General features: G+C 37.3%; 1 protein-coding gene across 11 annotated transcripts in view; it reads right to left on the bottom strand.

Moving 5' to 3' along the window:
- ITSN1 (intersectin 1) overlaps window positions 1–13,974 on the bottom strand; it is a 180,539-nt gene that overhangs the window by 110,442 nt on the left and 56,123 nt on the right. For all 11 annotated transcript variants that reach the window (XM_039857557.1, XM_039857552.1, XM_039857561.1 and 8 more), the window contains 4 exons: window positions 10,627–10,806; window positions 8,984–9,080; window positions 6,049–6,149; window positions 758–821 (listed from right to left, as the gene is read on the bottom strand). In XM_039857557.1, coding sequence (XP_039713491.1) covers window positions 758–821; window positions 6,049–6,149; window positions 8,984–9,080; window positions 10,627–10,806 — 442 coding nt within the window. The remainder of the gene's footprint in view (window positions 1–757; window positions 822–6,048; window positions 6,150–8,983; window positions 9,081–10,626; window positions 10,807–13,974) is intronic.

Genomic DNA, 13,974 nt, shown 5'->3' with positions numbered 1-13,974 from the left:
GAATCATCGGGCCCAAAATGTCAATTGTGCTGAGGTGCAGAAATCTTACTCTATATCTAATTAGTGATTGAAAGGAAATATGGGAATAAATTAACACCACAAGAATGCAATCATCAAAAGCTTGACTATAAGAAACTATAAAACAGTCTCAGGTTTTTTGGAGGGCTGGGGTGGAGGGGAGGATTTGAGAACAAGACAAGGGGGAGTTAACAGGTTAAAGGAGACTTAAAAGATGTATCAACAAATTTATTGCAAAATACAGATTTATTTCAGTCCTGATTTGGAGAAATCAACCACAAAAACATTATGAGGCAATCTAAGGAATTTGAACACTGATTAACTTAATAAGAATTCTTATTAGAAATTTTAGGTGAACTACTAGCATTATAATCATGTTGGGAAAAAAATCCCTACCCTTTTTGGAGATACGAGCTGAAATAATAGCAGATGAAAATATATACCGACTGAAATTTGGCTTAAAACAATCGGGAAGAAGGAGGAGAACCAAGACTCGCCATGAGTTGAGACTTATTTGAGCTGTGTTATAAGTTCTTGAGAATTCATTATACTAATCTCTCTGCTTTTGCATTTTTCAAAATCAAAAAGGGAAAAAGTAAAACAGATAATCATTACAAGTCTTGAAATATTAAGGATACCCATATATCCTCCCTATAAATAATGGTATTAAAGACTGATGAGGCCCTACCAATTTAAAAAAGAATTTACATTTTATACAAACCAAGGAATTTTTCCGTACCATATTGAAGCCAGCTGAGCCTGTGGTAAACTGGATTGCATAAGAATAGTTCTAGCTTGAGGACCTAAACAGAAACCAGGAAAAAAAGTAAAAAGATGAATCAGCAAATCGTCACTATCCGGGAATCAGTGTTCTGCACATATGTACTATGCAATCTCATGCAATCACAGTGCTTTAAACAATATTTGCTATTACCCAAGAGGCTTTCTAAAAAGGAAATTAAGCCCCAATGAAGAAACACAAAGCACAGCATGGCACTTGGCATATACTCAATAAATGTTTGTTACATGGATGATTAGCAAAGTATGCGTATGTACAAGATTAGAGTTTCAAAATATAACCTTCCCTTTTGGCCACATAACCATCTCTATTAGTATTAGGCTTTTGTTTACAAAGATGGAACTTAGTGTCTCTAAATTCAACATCTTCTGTCTCCACCATGACTGATATCAGACAAATTCAGGGAGAACTCGGAAGAATTTAGCAGGAGGAAGGGGCCCTAGAGAGAATTCTTCTAACTACTTCATTAATGACTTGCTCAAGGCAGCACAAATGGCTAATATCGTGGCTAGGATTAGAATTTCCTAGGTTAGTGATTAAAAAGAATTCTTGGAATTTCAACTCTTTCAAAATCGGCTCTCATTTCTTAAAATACTTATAAATATCTTCATTTTTGGAATGAACTTAGCCTTAGATATCAGACAAAGGCTACAATGGGAGGTTTTGAGTTTTAAACGAGCCGGTACCAGGGAGACAGAGACAAATATGTCCTATTTCAAGCGCTGCTTCTTGAAGTGTAGGGTCATAGGATGACTGATGGACCAAGGAGTGGAAAGCTGTAGCAATTATATTGGGAAGATGCCTGTGTGCAAACTTTTGTCTTTAGCTATTTCATTTTTCAAATGGCACCCTCATCAAAAAATGCAAACGTAGATGTGTTTTTACACAGCAAGCAGCAGTGGTTAGGGATCTCCGAGCATCACCGTAAGGTTCCAGCACAAGAAACTCCAGAGAACAGCAGAAAAAGCACTGATGACCCAGGAGCCTGTGGACTCTCGTCCTGGTTCATTCTAGAACATGCTGAGTGTGGGGCAGGCAGTTTCTTCACTTGTTGGACCCTAGTTTTCTGCACAGTGTTAGCGCAGATAAAGTGCTCAATAAATGATAGTCAATATTACTGGCAATATTTTAACTTTTATTTATATATAAAATACAGGCAGAAAGCACACATGAATATATACCTATGTATTTTTAAAGGGGTACATGTATGTAATTTCCAAACTGGAAGTGGTCAGTAGTACCCAGATCACAAAACGGCACCTCCAAAGCCCCTCTTGAACTCCCTTCCATGATGCTCTCCCACTAAGTGCAGCCTAACTTCTAATGGCATAGTGTATCAGTGCTGAGTCTGGCTTATTTTGCTCGACATTTAATTGCATGTGATTGTAGAACATAATCCTAGAGACTAACTGCTGTGTAGTATACCACAGTTTGGGGCTATTATAAATCATGCACATTCTCAGTTTTAGTGAACATATGCATATTCCTGTTGCGTGTGTGTGCGTGCGTGCATGTGCGCGCAGGGAGCATCTGAGAATAATCATCTTTACAGAATTAATGTGCAAGTCCTAAAGGTTCTATGATATAGTGGAATGAGAAAAGTTCACTGATCATTTTTAGTCTCTAACATTGTATTTAGAATTGGCAACATTAAAGTTGAATCAGCTTTAATTTATACTTGCAATAATTCTCCCCACTTCAGAACTATATTTCATCTACTCCCAATAAAAAATATAACAAATGAAAAGAACTAGCCCTGGACCTGGATATCACAAGATATGGATTCCAGTCTTGACTCATCCCATTCTCTAATGAGACATTAACAAAACCACTTTCAGTAAGAGGAAAGTGTCTTCATCTCTGAAATGAAAGAAATGATCTAGGACAGGGATTGGCAAACCACAGCCCGCAGGCCATATCCAGGCCACCACCTGTTTTTGTACCTAAAGTTTTATTGAAATATATCTATGTCCATTCATTTAAGCTCGATATATGGCAGCTTTTGTACTACGCTGGCAAAGTTGAGTTGTGACAGTGGACGGCTGCAAGCCTAAAATATTTACTATTTTGCTCTTTACAGAAAAAGTTTCTTGACCCCTGCACTAGAAGATTATAATTATCTTTTGCAATTCTAATACTTTGTATGTCCTAAGACAAGGTTGTGAAACATTAAAATAGATCAGCAACAACTAAAGTAGCCTCTTAGCCCAGCAAGACAACATAAAATCGGAGCTCTGAGTGCACGGAATTATCCTGTGGAAGCCTACATTCACAAAAAGATACCAGTTTTGGAGTACTGGTTTATAAGGAAACATTAGGGGGATAAATAGAAATCTCAAGTTCATAAACCCTATTCTTGGCATTCATGTTTGGATAAGGAAGCATAAATGGAAAGGACAAAGAGAATTAAATAGTTAATGCTTTATTTCAAACAATGACTAAGACGACTTTAACTTATGTGATTAATAAATGAATAATCAAATAGCATATTCATTGGTTCAGAATGCAAGAAGATAATGAAAGACCTCTTTGAGAAGAGGACTAGCATTAAAAGAATTGCCAGAATTTTATTGGTACTTATATAACCTTGATTAAAGAATGGGCTTACTGTTTTATAAGACTGTCTCTTTTAAGAGTGTGCAATAGCATATACATCAAGTCGTGAAGGAACAAGGGTGCCTAACCAGGTGTATCAGCTAAATCAACCCAGGTAGGTAATCAATCAGTTAAACTGTGTCACTGCTAGATCAGCGTCACGTCCTACAGTGAATAAGCTCATTCCACAAGCTCAAAGGGTCTCACTTTCTTCACTTGGGACCAATCAATAGCGTTCTTATGCCCACAACATACTCTTACAGATGTAACCATGATTTGATGGCATCCAAAGGAAGGATGTGGAGTAAAACACAAGGGTGATCAGAAATTCCTCTGACCACCAACAGACAGTGGTCATTTGCCATGGGCTATAACATGGATCGGCTAGGCTGCAGGTTAGATGCAATTCTTGGAGTGTTAACTAATTCCACTCCACTCCAAAACACACGTGAATGCAAGTGAGTGCAAGTGACAAGTATAAGATGACCAAGATTCTCCTCTAAATGATATTAAAGCATTAGTACTCCTACACTAAACTGGTATTTATAAGACTAGGATGTTACAAGACCAAGGTTGAGAACTATTGCATCGGATTAAGAAATTACAATTGTGTGCAAGTTGTAAAAATGCTTTTTAGTTAGTTCCTTTAAAACAAGAACCCACAAAAAACAATATCATGAAGGATGAAAAACAAGAGATTAAGAATGTTAAATTATATATTTCACTTGGGCCTCTTTACATTCTAAGACCTTTTCTCAACTATTCCTCTTATCCTCAAGCTGAACTAAGTGCTTTGGGGGTTTAGGATTCATATAATTACTTTCAGAGTTGTGATCATGACAATGGTCTCTGTATTTCATTCATCTCAATAAACCAGCTCTGCTGCCACCGTCTTATTTAGGCTAAAACATATCCTTATAATGAGTCCTCACAAAGGGAAAACAAACTGAATTCCTTAAATTTATTCCTGTTTTTAAAGTTAGTATAATAAACTATTCTATTTGTCATGACCATATAAAAATCTGGTTTGAAAATAAAATGCCCACCTTAAATTCTTGCCAGGACAAAACAGTAATAAGCACACAGATAAACATTAACAAAATCTGCTCTTTCTTGTATATTACGAATTTTACTTTCTGCCTCAGATATTACATGTTTTAAATAGTCAAGTGCCTGGGTCATTATCTTTGGGTTGAAGATGCTGCACTTCAGTCATAAAATACACATCCTACCAAGACAGAATTTCTACATCAGTGTTGCGATCTGAATACTACTTTAATTAACGCACAGCAAACACCAATGACGCTCTGAAGAAATGTTTTCAGACTCACTGGCAATGCAGTTCTAGGTCTGTATGGAGCACTGGTGTCAAACAAACCACGTTAAACAGCACTTAAAACTATATTATTGAATATTCCTTCGGTGTCTATATAAGCTGGACTGGTTTTTCATACTATGTATAAATACGACAGCTACCGCTGTAGCAGAGAGGAAGAGTGCCACACAGAAAATTTGTTTTTACTTAAAATTCACCCCTTAAGACAGAAAGAAACCTAACTATGGGCAGTGAACACACAATGCAATATGTGTGTGACTTACTGTTGAATTGTACACTTGAAACTTATTGGATTTTGTTAACTAATGTCACCATAAAAAAAGAAACTCACCACTTGAGTTAACAACCATATGCTTATAACTGCTGAGAGCTTTTATGGGGATAGGGTTCAAAATTGGATGAGAACCCTTTAAAGTCTCACCTAATCCTGACATTTTTAAACAATAAATTTTTCTTTTGGAAGTAAAAATTATAACTCCAAGTGAAAAAAAAAAAGATAGTAAGAATCAGAAAGTGTTTTGTGTTATAAACCAGCGCTTCTTTACCCCAAATCAATTAACTTTTTCTCTGTTCACGTCATACTTTTTAAAAGGCAGTTACATTTTTCCCTTTTACACTTAATGTTCATATCAGAGGTCTCTATTTTTTTATTAAAATTTTCTTTATTACTCTTTGGTCAATTTTAAGTGTTCAATCCCTTATTTAAAAAGTTTCTAGATAGTATCCTAAAATCTTTTCTAGCCTTCTGATGTAGATGACAGAATGTTTTTTTTAATCCACTGAGATCATATAACTTAACTCTGGCCTCTTAATGAATAAGATCCAAATAGGCAAAGTAAGTGACCTCATCCCATGTTCATGGCACAGCCAGGTTTCCAAAGTCCCCAGCCAGTCACCTTTCACCCTACATCCTGCCTTAAACACTGACTCTGCGTAGGCGGTTTCAAGTTCATCTACAAAGTTGGACTTTAGAACTTGAACCACTTTTTGTTCACGGCAGCATTTCTTTGCTAGTGCTTTGCTTTGCATACGACTGGCATTCAGTGTGCAGGAGGCTACTTGGTCTCTGTTCCATTTACCAAGAAGCAATGGGGCAAAAGCCTGAGGCATTAAAGAATAAAGTAACTATGGCTTTATCAGTAGATGAGAATCCACGATAAGAACCACAATGAAAGCCCTGTTCAGAAAAAGCAGAGAGAGAGAGAGACGTTTGGAAAATATCTTTGGCCCGACATCTAGAAACAACTGGCATTTAGAACAAAGATCATACCTCACTAAACTAATTTTTATTTGCAAATACCTGTTAAGTGTCCACTCATAGTTTTGTCATGACTGTTGAATAACTGTCGGTATTTCAGTCTGGACGACTGAGGAACAGCCCATTCTGCCGCTGGAGGGACACTGGAGAAAAGGAGGAAGGAGAGGAAAAAGGGTTAACAGTAATGAACAGCCGACTTAAGTTCTTCAAAAACAATAAACTGAGAACTTCTCTAGAAAACTAGCCTCAACCTTTTATTCACTTTCGAATCACAATTTCTGAGTTTTCTGTAGTAAATATGTCTGTTTTTTAAAGTTATCAACACTTCTTTCAAAACAGACACAAGAAAGTTCATTATCTTTCCAGAACCCAGGGTGTACACAACAGATCAAGTGGCCACTTCAAGTTATATAAACGACTTAATAATTTAAAAGTTCTATAAAAGTACAGAACATTTGGTTGGAACTGAGATGATACAATAACGTCTAGAAGCTTTTCTAGACCTTTGGAACAGTTCTCTTTGGGTTTAAAAAACAATGCTTACAGCAGACGAATAACTGCTTTTAAAAATATTAATTCTTTAAAATGTTTAGCTCTCTATACACCAAAATACAGGATGTATTTCTTAAAGAAAGAAAATTAAGTCATTCTGGGAAGCGCAAATTCCCACAAATGGTAAGCTTCCCAGAAAGAAGAGAACATTCCCAGGGTCAGGGCGAGTTGGCGAGCGGCGATGGAGGGAGCTCTGCTTTTTAACTCACACCCAGCGCCGACCTTTCCTTGCCCACATCCAGCAACCCCGGTCTGAGGAAGCGTCTGCCAGAAGGCAGCTTGGGTCTAGACCCTGTCGTGATTAGTTCCTCAGAGCAGCTCCCACACAAGCATCACACTGGTACCCATGGCTGTTAAGGCAATTGTCTTAATAGGACAATTAAACACAATGGCTAAACTGACAGCAGAAATGGCTTTCCACGTCTAGGACAGATTATAACTAATGCCCCACGTGCCATTCCCTTCATTTCAACCAAAATATCTATTAATTACATGTAAAAGCAAAATTTTAACCATAAATTAAACCTCTTAGTCACTGTTTTTATAATGTTATCTATGTATTTATACTTACATGTACTTTGTAAACATAAGAAATGGCTCCCAATCAATTGAAAAATATCTAAATATACCTTTTCAATATTGATAAATTTCTTAATTAAAAACACTTACCAAGATCTATTCTGCTGTGCATACTTCTGCAACAACTCTCTCATTTTAAACTATCAAATATTTTGCTGATTCCAACTCTTGCCTATTTGTCAAGAAGCTAACTATCTTTCTCCCACACCCCAGGAATGTAGGGTGTTACACACAGAAGTTGTCCCAGATTAGGCTTATCGAGTCATAGTTTTCTGCCAAGTTCCTGAGAATTTAAATGGACTGAAAATTCATTAATAGGTAACCAAAAACTTAGATGCCACATGACAAAAATTCGCTAGAAATTTAAATTTTTGAAAAGATGACTACCTAAAAAATCAGTTGTCTTAACAGCATTAATGTTTGCCGATATTGATTATTTATTCATTCTAATGTCACAAATCAATTTTAAGACAGATTGCAAAATCTCTTACGGAGAGTCAGAGAAAACTCAGAACTCCAGCATGGTATTGGAGAAAAAATAAGAAATTTGGAATTTAGTGTTAGATGATCTGAGTTTAAATCTCTGCTCTGCCATTTAGTAAGCTGTAAACCATGGAGGAGGAATGGACCTCTCTGGGCTTCTTTCCTCACGCATGATTCTGAGACAGTATTCACTGCACAGGAGGATATGGGGGTTGAACGAGATTGATAAGGTGTCTGGCGACTAGATGCTCAATAAATGTTGTTGAATCTTAAAAGTAAAATCTTAATTAAGTGCAACACAAATCTCTATACCACAATTAACTGAAGTTTTTGGCACAAACTTCCATGGTTCAGAACACTTGCCTTAAAATCAGAAAGAAGTCATTTCTACTCTTAGCCCTAACACTTTAAGAGTTAAAGTTATCTTGAAGTCATTTAATGTCTCTGAGCTTCTTCCTCATCTATAACTTGGAGATAACAAGAATCATTTCATGGGGAAGAAGTGAGAATTAAGTGAGTTAATATACATAAAGCATCTGGCACAGTGCTTTTCAACTTATTAATTTTTTAAATCATTTTTTTTAAATTAATGAACTATTGAATTATATCCAACACGCTTTTCTCTTTAAAGTGGAAAAATTACTTGATTCACTTAAGAAAGATTTCCACTAAAGAGTGAAACAAGAAAAGGTAGAATTGCCTTCATTTACATTCCCTTTTCTTTCCAAAAGTTTTGAGATGGCTTACAAAAAGACTTAATTTTTCATCTTTGCGCAACAGTATGCAAGGGAAAAAATAAGGGTAAAAAAAAATATGAAAGCTAATATGAAACCAAGATTGGCCAAAATTTAAGCAATAAGATCATGTAAGCTTTGCCAAAATTGAGCCACATATTTGGTTAATAACAGCTGTCCACTAATATGAATGACTTATTTCAAAACAATTGATCTTAAAAAAAGTTTTACTAATAATCCACGCAGACTCCATAAGATTATCTGAGATAGAATTTAAAATAAGGCCAACTGTGGCTCTAATCTTCATATACATAAACTTTTAATGATTAACACCAAAATAGTTTTTCTCCTCATAGCTAGAGTTCTATTTCATTAGCTTTAAACATTTACTACTACCTATTTATTATCCTCTTAAAAAAACAAAGCCTTTAGAGGAAATGTCATGTCCTTGATTCTGTCATCTCTGTGACAAATGATAAAACCTAGGAACATTATCCAGAATTAAGAAAACTTTTGACATTCTACAAAATAAAAGATAATAAAGAATATCACTAATTCATTTTCACATTTCTGAGTTAATCAGATAATAGCTTTAACCAAACCGCCCATTTAAAAATAAGCAAACTTACCTAGCCACGTCAAATGATTGTGCCTTCTGTAATTTAGTGTTTAATTGTGACCCTGGACCAGACCTACTAAAAGAAGAACTCTTTGGCAAAGTGGCTGCTGTAAAAATAAATAAACGTTGAATAATTTTAATTCTACAAAGGTAAGAAACTCTTCCCTATTTACAAAAATTAAAATGCATAGTCATCAAGTCTAAAGCAGAAATTACTCCTCCTTCCTTACCATCCTGGACTCAAAATATTTTTCCTTCCTTGCTTCCTGCCCTCTTGCCAATTTGTTCCAATTGCGAATCACCTTACTAAGTAGTAATGTTTACATCCATAAAATTTTACTTTTCATTAAACATTTAGTACTATATTTTATAGGATCTGTCAATAGTTAGAGAAGTAACAGCTTAAATATACAGATGGCGTATTAACTGCACTGAAAGAGCTAAGGTATTAGTTCCAGATGTGAGAGCCAAGAAGTCACACACTGGCAGTCTGGGCCAGATAACATATGACGCGCGGGAGGGTCAGCGTTTGTGTCCGATTCTCATTCAGGCTGGTTAAGCTGTGTGTCGCGAAGAAAACTCTGAGCCTTAGCCACATTCCTCTCATTCTTGTCTACTGTCTCGCAACCTTGGCCACAAGAGAAAATAAGAGGCGGTGCGTGGATTCACCAGTATTACTGGAAAAGCAACGGCAAACACATTCTTGGCTGCCATCACATCTGCAGTCATGGTCACATAGGAAAAGATGAACTACATGTGACAAGGAAATCTTTAAAAAATAAAAGACGTACACTTAGATTCTTTGGCTATAACTTAGAGATATATCCTGACAGACGTAATAAATCCAGGGCACTATGCAAAGAAATAATAAATCAAATATAATGCGAAAATCCACACTTATCATCACCACTGAATTTGTACTCAGATATAGCCAAAAATTTTTAGAAAGATACTTTTTAAAGGAGATACTTCCCATATTGAAATGATTTGTTAGACTACGACTATCTACATCTACAGTTTATGCTTTCTTTTAATTAAAGGGAAAAAACTTTGAATAAAGTCTCAAAATAAAATTAACTAAACCAGGAACTTTTTAATCCTTTTCTTCAATTAAGCAAGCATATAATATTGCAACCTGAATGTATTTAGTCATTTAATAGACTTCCTTCCCCTGTCTGCCTGATTAACTCCACCTCCTCAACAACAGAACAAAACAGAAAAAGCAATGTTCTCCCCGCCCCCTACATCATTCCATTCTGAAGGGACTAGCTTGTTTATTAGCAATTCACAGCAGCTGAAGAAAGATAAACATGGAAATGCAAAATGTTCAAATACTATTCAAACTTCAGTTGTTTTTGTCAAGCCCTTGAAAGGAAATTTTGCTCTTGGTTTTAGCTGCTGAGTTCACCTTTGACCAGTGGTACTCAGAGCTCCGTAATTCCATTCTCCTTTCCCTCTCTCTAGTCTACCACATCCCATTTAATGTGTTGGAAAAAAAATGAGAAATTAAATGAAAAAAATGAAGATATCTTCTTCAGGAATAAAATACCACTTACATATAATCAGAAAGTGAAGACAGGAGATTTAACAAGAATAAAGAGTATAAAACACAAGTTATAAAAATTCAGTCTATGGATTCATCAGGTCACATACCAGGATGAGCAAATGCAGGCAGAGGTTGTATAACAGGGGGAGCCCCGTTAGCCAGGGGAGGCACTGCTGCTGGAGGAACAGAAGATACTAGGGGTGGAGACATTCCAACAACTGGAATGGGTCCCATTGGCACTGGAGCAACCGCTGTAAGTGGTGGCATGCTGGCGATACCTCCCATACCTGCAAAGGAAGAAATCCCAACAAAATTCACATGGAATCACATTTCAACATTCACGATAATTAATGCAAGACTGCTTGAAGAAGACCATCACTTTTCAGTTGTAATATATTCATATTTAAAATATGAATTCGGATTAATCGTTTTGAAGAGTATCAAAAATTATGTCAGGGATCCCATCAAAAGGGTTCAAGACTCAACCCGAAGAGGGACCTACTGGCCAGAGTTAAGGATCGATGAGAACAATAACTGCAATGGACTGAAAGCCACCAAAGAGAATTAAATTCACAAATTCATAATGGTACTTAAAAACAATTAAACCCCCAAATCCTAATTGGCCACCATAGGTGATCAATTTATTCTGAAAACCAGTAAAAAAAAAAAGGGGGAAAATAAATCAAACATTTATCCTGCCTTTCCCTTATATACTGAACCTTAGCGTAACCGAACATTTGACAGAGAAAGTTCTGCTTACAGAAGTATTCCAACCAAAAAATGAAGAAAAGATACTAAAATAAATGTTTCCTCCCTTTTCTCTCTACCTCAACTCATCAAACTATTCCAGATCTTTCAGGTCTTATTATCCCAGGCACAATAATAATTATATTGTGATATAATAAGAAATGTTTATCTGGTCTTCGTCCCCAGTTCCTGGTTTTTGGCAGAGATCCTAAAACCCTTGTAATTTCCTGATTGATGGGAACACCTTTTGTTGTAATTTTTGGTCTTGGTCCCTGGTTCCTGACACAGGAGCTTCTGAGACTCTTGGAATATCTAAAGTGATGTCTTTTTGTATTTGAATGAGATGACTGGTGGCTGGGGGTCCCGGAATAGCTGCAGGATGGGAGCTAGTGACAGGAAAGACCAAGGCATGATAAGAGGGTTAGAAGACGGACAGTCGAAGGCACGATTCCAGGACCGAAAAGTCCCGCCGTGCCCCAGCCTCCGCAGTGACCTCAGGGGAGGCTACCGGGGCTGGACACCGAGATAATCAATAGCCAATGATTTAATCAATCGTGCCTGCATGATGAAACCTCCATTAAAACCTTCTACACACCACAGAGTGTGGAGAGTTCCCCCGCTGGTGAACACAGCCACACGCTGAAAGAGTGGCACCCCAACTTCGCAGAGATGAAAGCTCCCGCACTCATGACCCTTCTGGACGCCACCCTATACGCCACTTCATCGAGCTGCTCACCTGTACCCTTTATAATACCCTTGATAACAAACAGGTAAATGTAAATAAATGTTTCCCCGCCTTTGGTGAGCTGTTCTAGCAAATTACAGAGAGAAGGAGAAGGGTTTGTGGGAACCTCTGACTGTAGGTAAGTTGGACGGAAGGAAGAACGCAGACCTGGGGGACTCATTACTTGTGACCGAAATCTCAAGTGAGGACAGTCTTGTGAGACTGAGCCCTTAAACCAGTGGAATCTGACACTAACTCTGGGTAGTCAGTGTCAGAATTAAAGTTAATCATAAGATACTAAATTAGAATACTGTGGTTTTTCTGGACACAAAACTCTTGGTACCTTCTTTCCTTGAGAACCCTAAATAGTTACTCCATTTTCTTCTGACATACAAAGCACTGCTTTAAAAAAAGTCTAAAAACATTCTAATTCTCTCTCCCATGTTTGTTCTTTCTACATGCCCGAATAATTTTTTGTTTTACTAGAATATATCTTAGTGTTAGTCTCTCCGAGTTGGTATTCTCAGGCACTCTTTCAAATATAGTTTCAAATGTTTTATTTCAGGAAAGTTGTCTTGAACTCATTTTTAACACATGCTCTATTCTCTTGCTTTGGTTTTCTTCTTCAGGACTCCAACTAACCATATATTCAATTTTCTTTGCCTTCAATATGTCACTTTTTCTCAAATCCCTTTTATCTTTTTTCACTTGATTTTAATTTTCAAAATTTTCCTTTTTTACCTTCTATTTTCTTTCAGACAATATCTCTTATGTTGCTTCTAGTTTGGTCTTCATTTCCGAAACGACTTTTTTAAAAAAATTTCTCACTCTTTCCTGAGTTGTCACTTTATTTCTGAAGTTTTAAAATTCTGATTTATGTGGGTCTTTCATGACTTGTATCCTTTTCTTAGTATTTTTTAACTCGTTTTGAAACAGTGGGTTACTGATGTGCTGTCCCTGGGCATAGGGGTGTTACTTGGTTCTTTATTTTCTTTTTTCTAATAATAACTTCATGTGAGAGTTGACCTTGACAGATACTGCCCATCGCTCATTTTTACGTGAGGCTCGCTGCCAGGGATTTCCAGCCTCTGTCCTCCTCCCTGACTTTCTGTGTCTCTGCCCTGCTCAGTTCTGATTCTGCTCCCCGTCATTTCTCCTCCATGTGGGGCCCTGTCCCCAAAGGAAGCCTTGTTGGGTCAGCTTTATGAATTCGTAGCAACCAAACTATTCCAGATCTTTCAGGTCTTATTATCCCAGGCACAATAATAATTCTTCTCTAACGTTATAATTTTTCCACTTTAAGTGACCTACTCAGCTTTTAAATATCCACTGCAAAGACCATATGTCCTTTTACCAGCCGACTACCTTTCCTGAATGAGTATTTTCTGCATATTTCTAAATAACTATTTTGTGCTTTGGAAGCCATTACTCTTGACTTCGCTAATCCTTAAAAATGTCCCATCTCTCCTCAGTCACTGAGCTTCCTCTCTCTACTCTAAAAATGTGAGCACACTTCCCATAGTAAACTCACCACCCTCCCACCGACGTGCTCCTCCAGCTTGGCCTCCCCTTTCCAGTTAAAGCCCCCTCTCTTCCAACCCCACAGCCAGGTTTTGTCCCTCCAACTCCAATGAAACTGCTTGTCAAGGTCTTCCACGAACTCGTCTTGTCAAATCCACTCACTTTTCTGTCCTATTCGTACTCACCCTTTCAGAAGCAACCTAAACAATGGCGCACTCCCTCTTTTTTGAAACACTTTTCTCGGCTACAAGGACACCAGCATTTTACCTGACCTTTACCTATCACGGCATTCCAAGGCTCTGTCCTAAGTCTTCTGCCTCCACCTTCTCTGTGAGCTGTCTTCTCCAGCCCCAGCGAGTGCGATGCCATCCATACTCAAACCCTCCTGGAGCTGGGAGATCCCTCCTCTGAGTTCTAGACACGTGGATTCATTTGCCTCCTCGCCATCTCCTCCTGGAAATCT

This window comes from Pteropus medius, unplaced genomic scaffold, assembly GCF_902729225.1.
Source record: "Pteropus medius unplaced genomic scaffold, Ma_sr-lr_union100, whole genome shotgun sequence".
Classification (NCBI taxonomy): domain Eukaryota; kingdom Metazoa; phylum Chordata; class Mammalia; order Chiroptera; family Pteropodidae; genus Pteropus; species Pteropus medius.
Note: the sequence above shows the minus strand (reverse complement) of the source record. Positions and strands in the feature narration are given on the sequence as shown.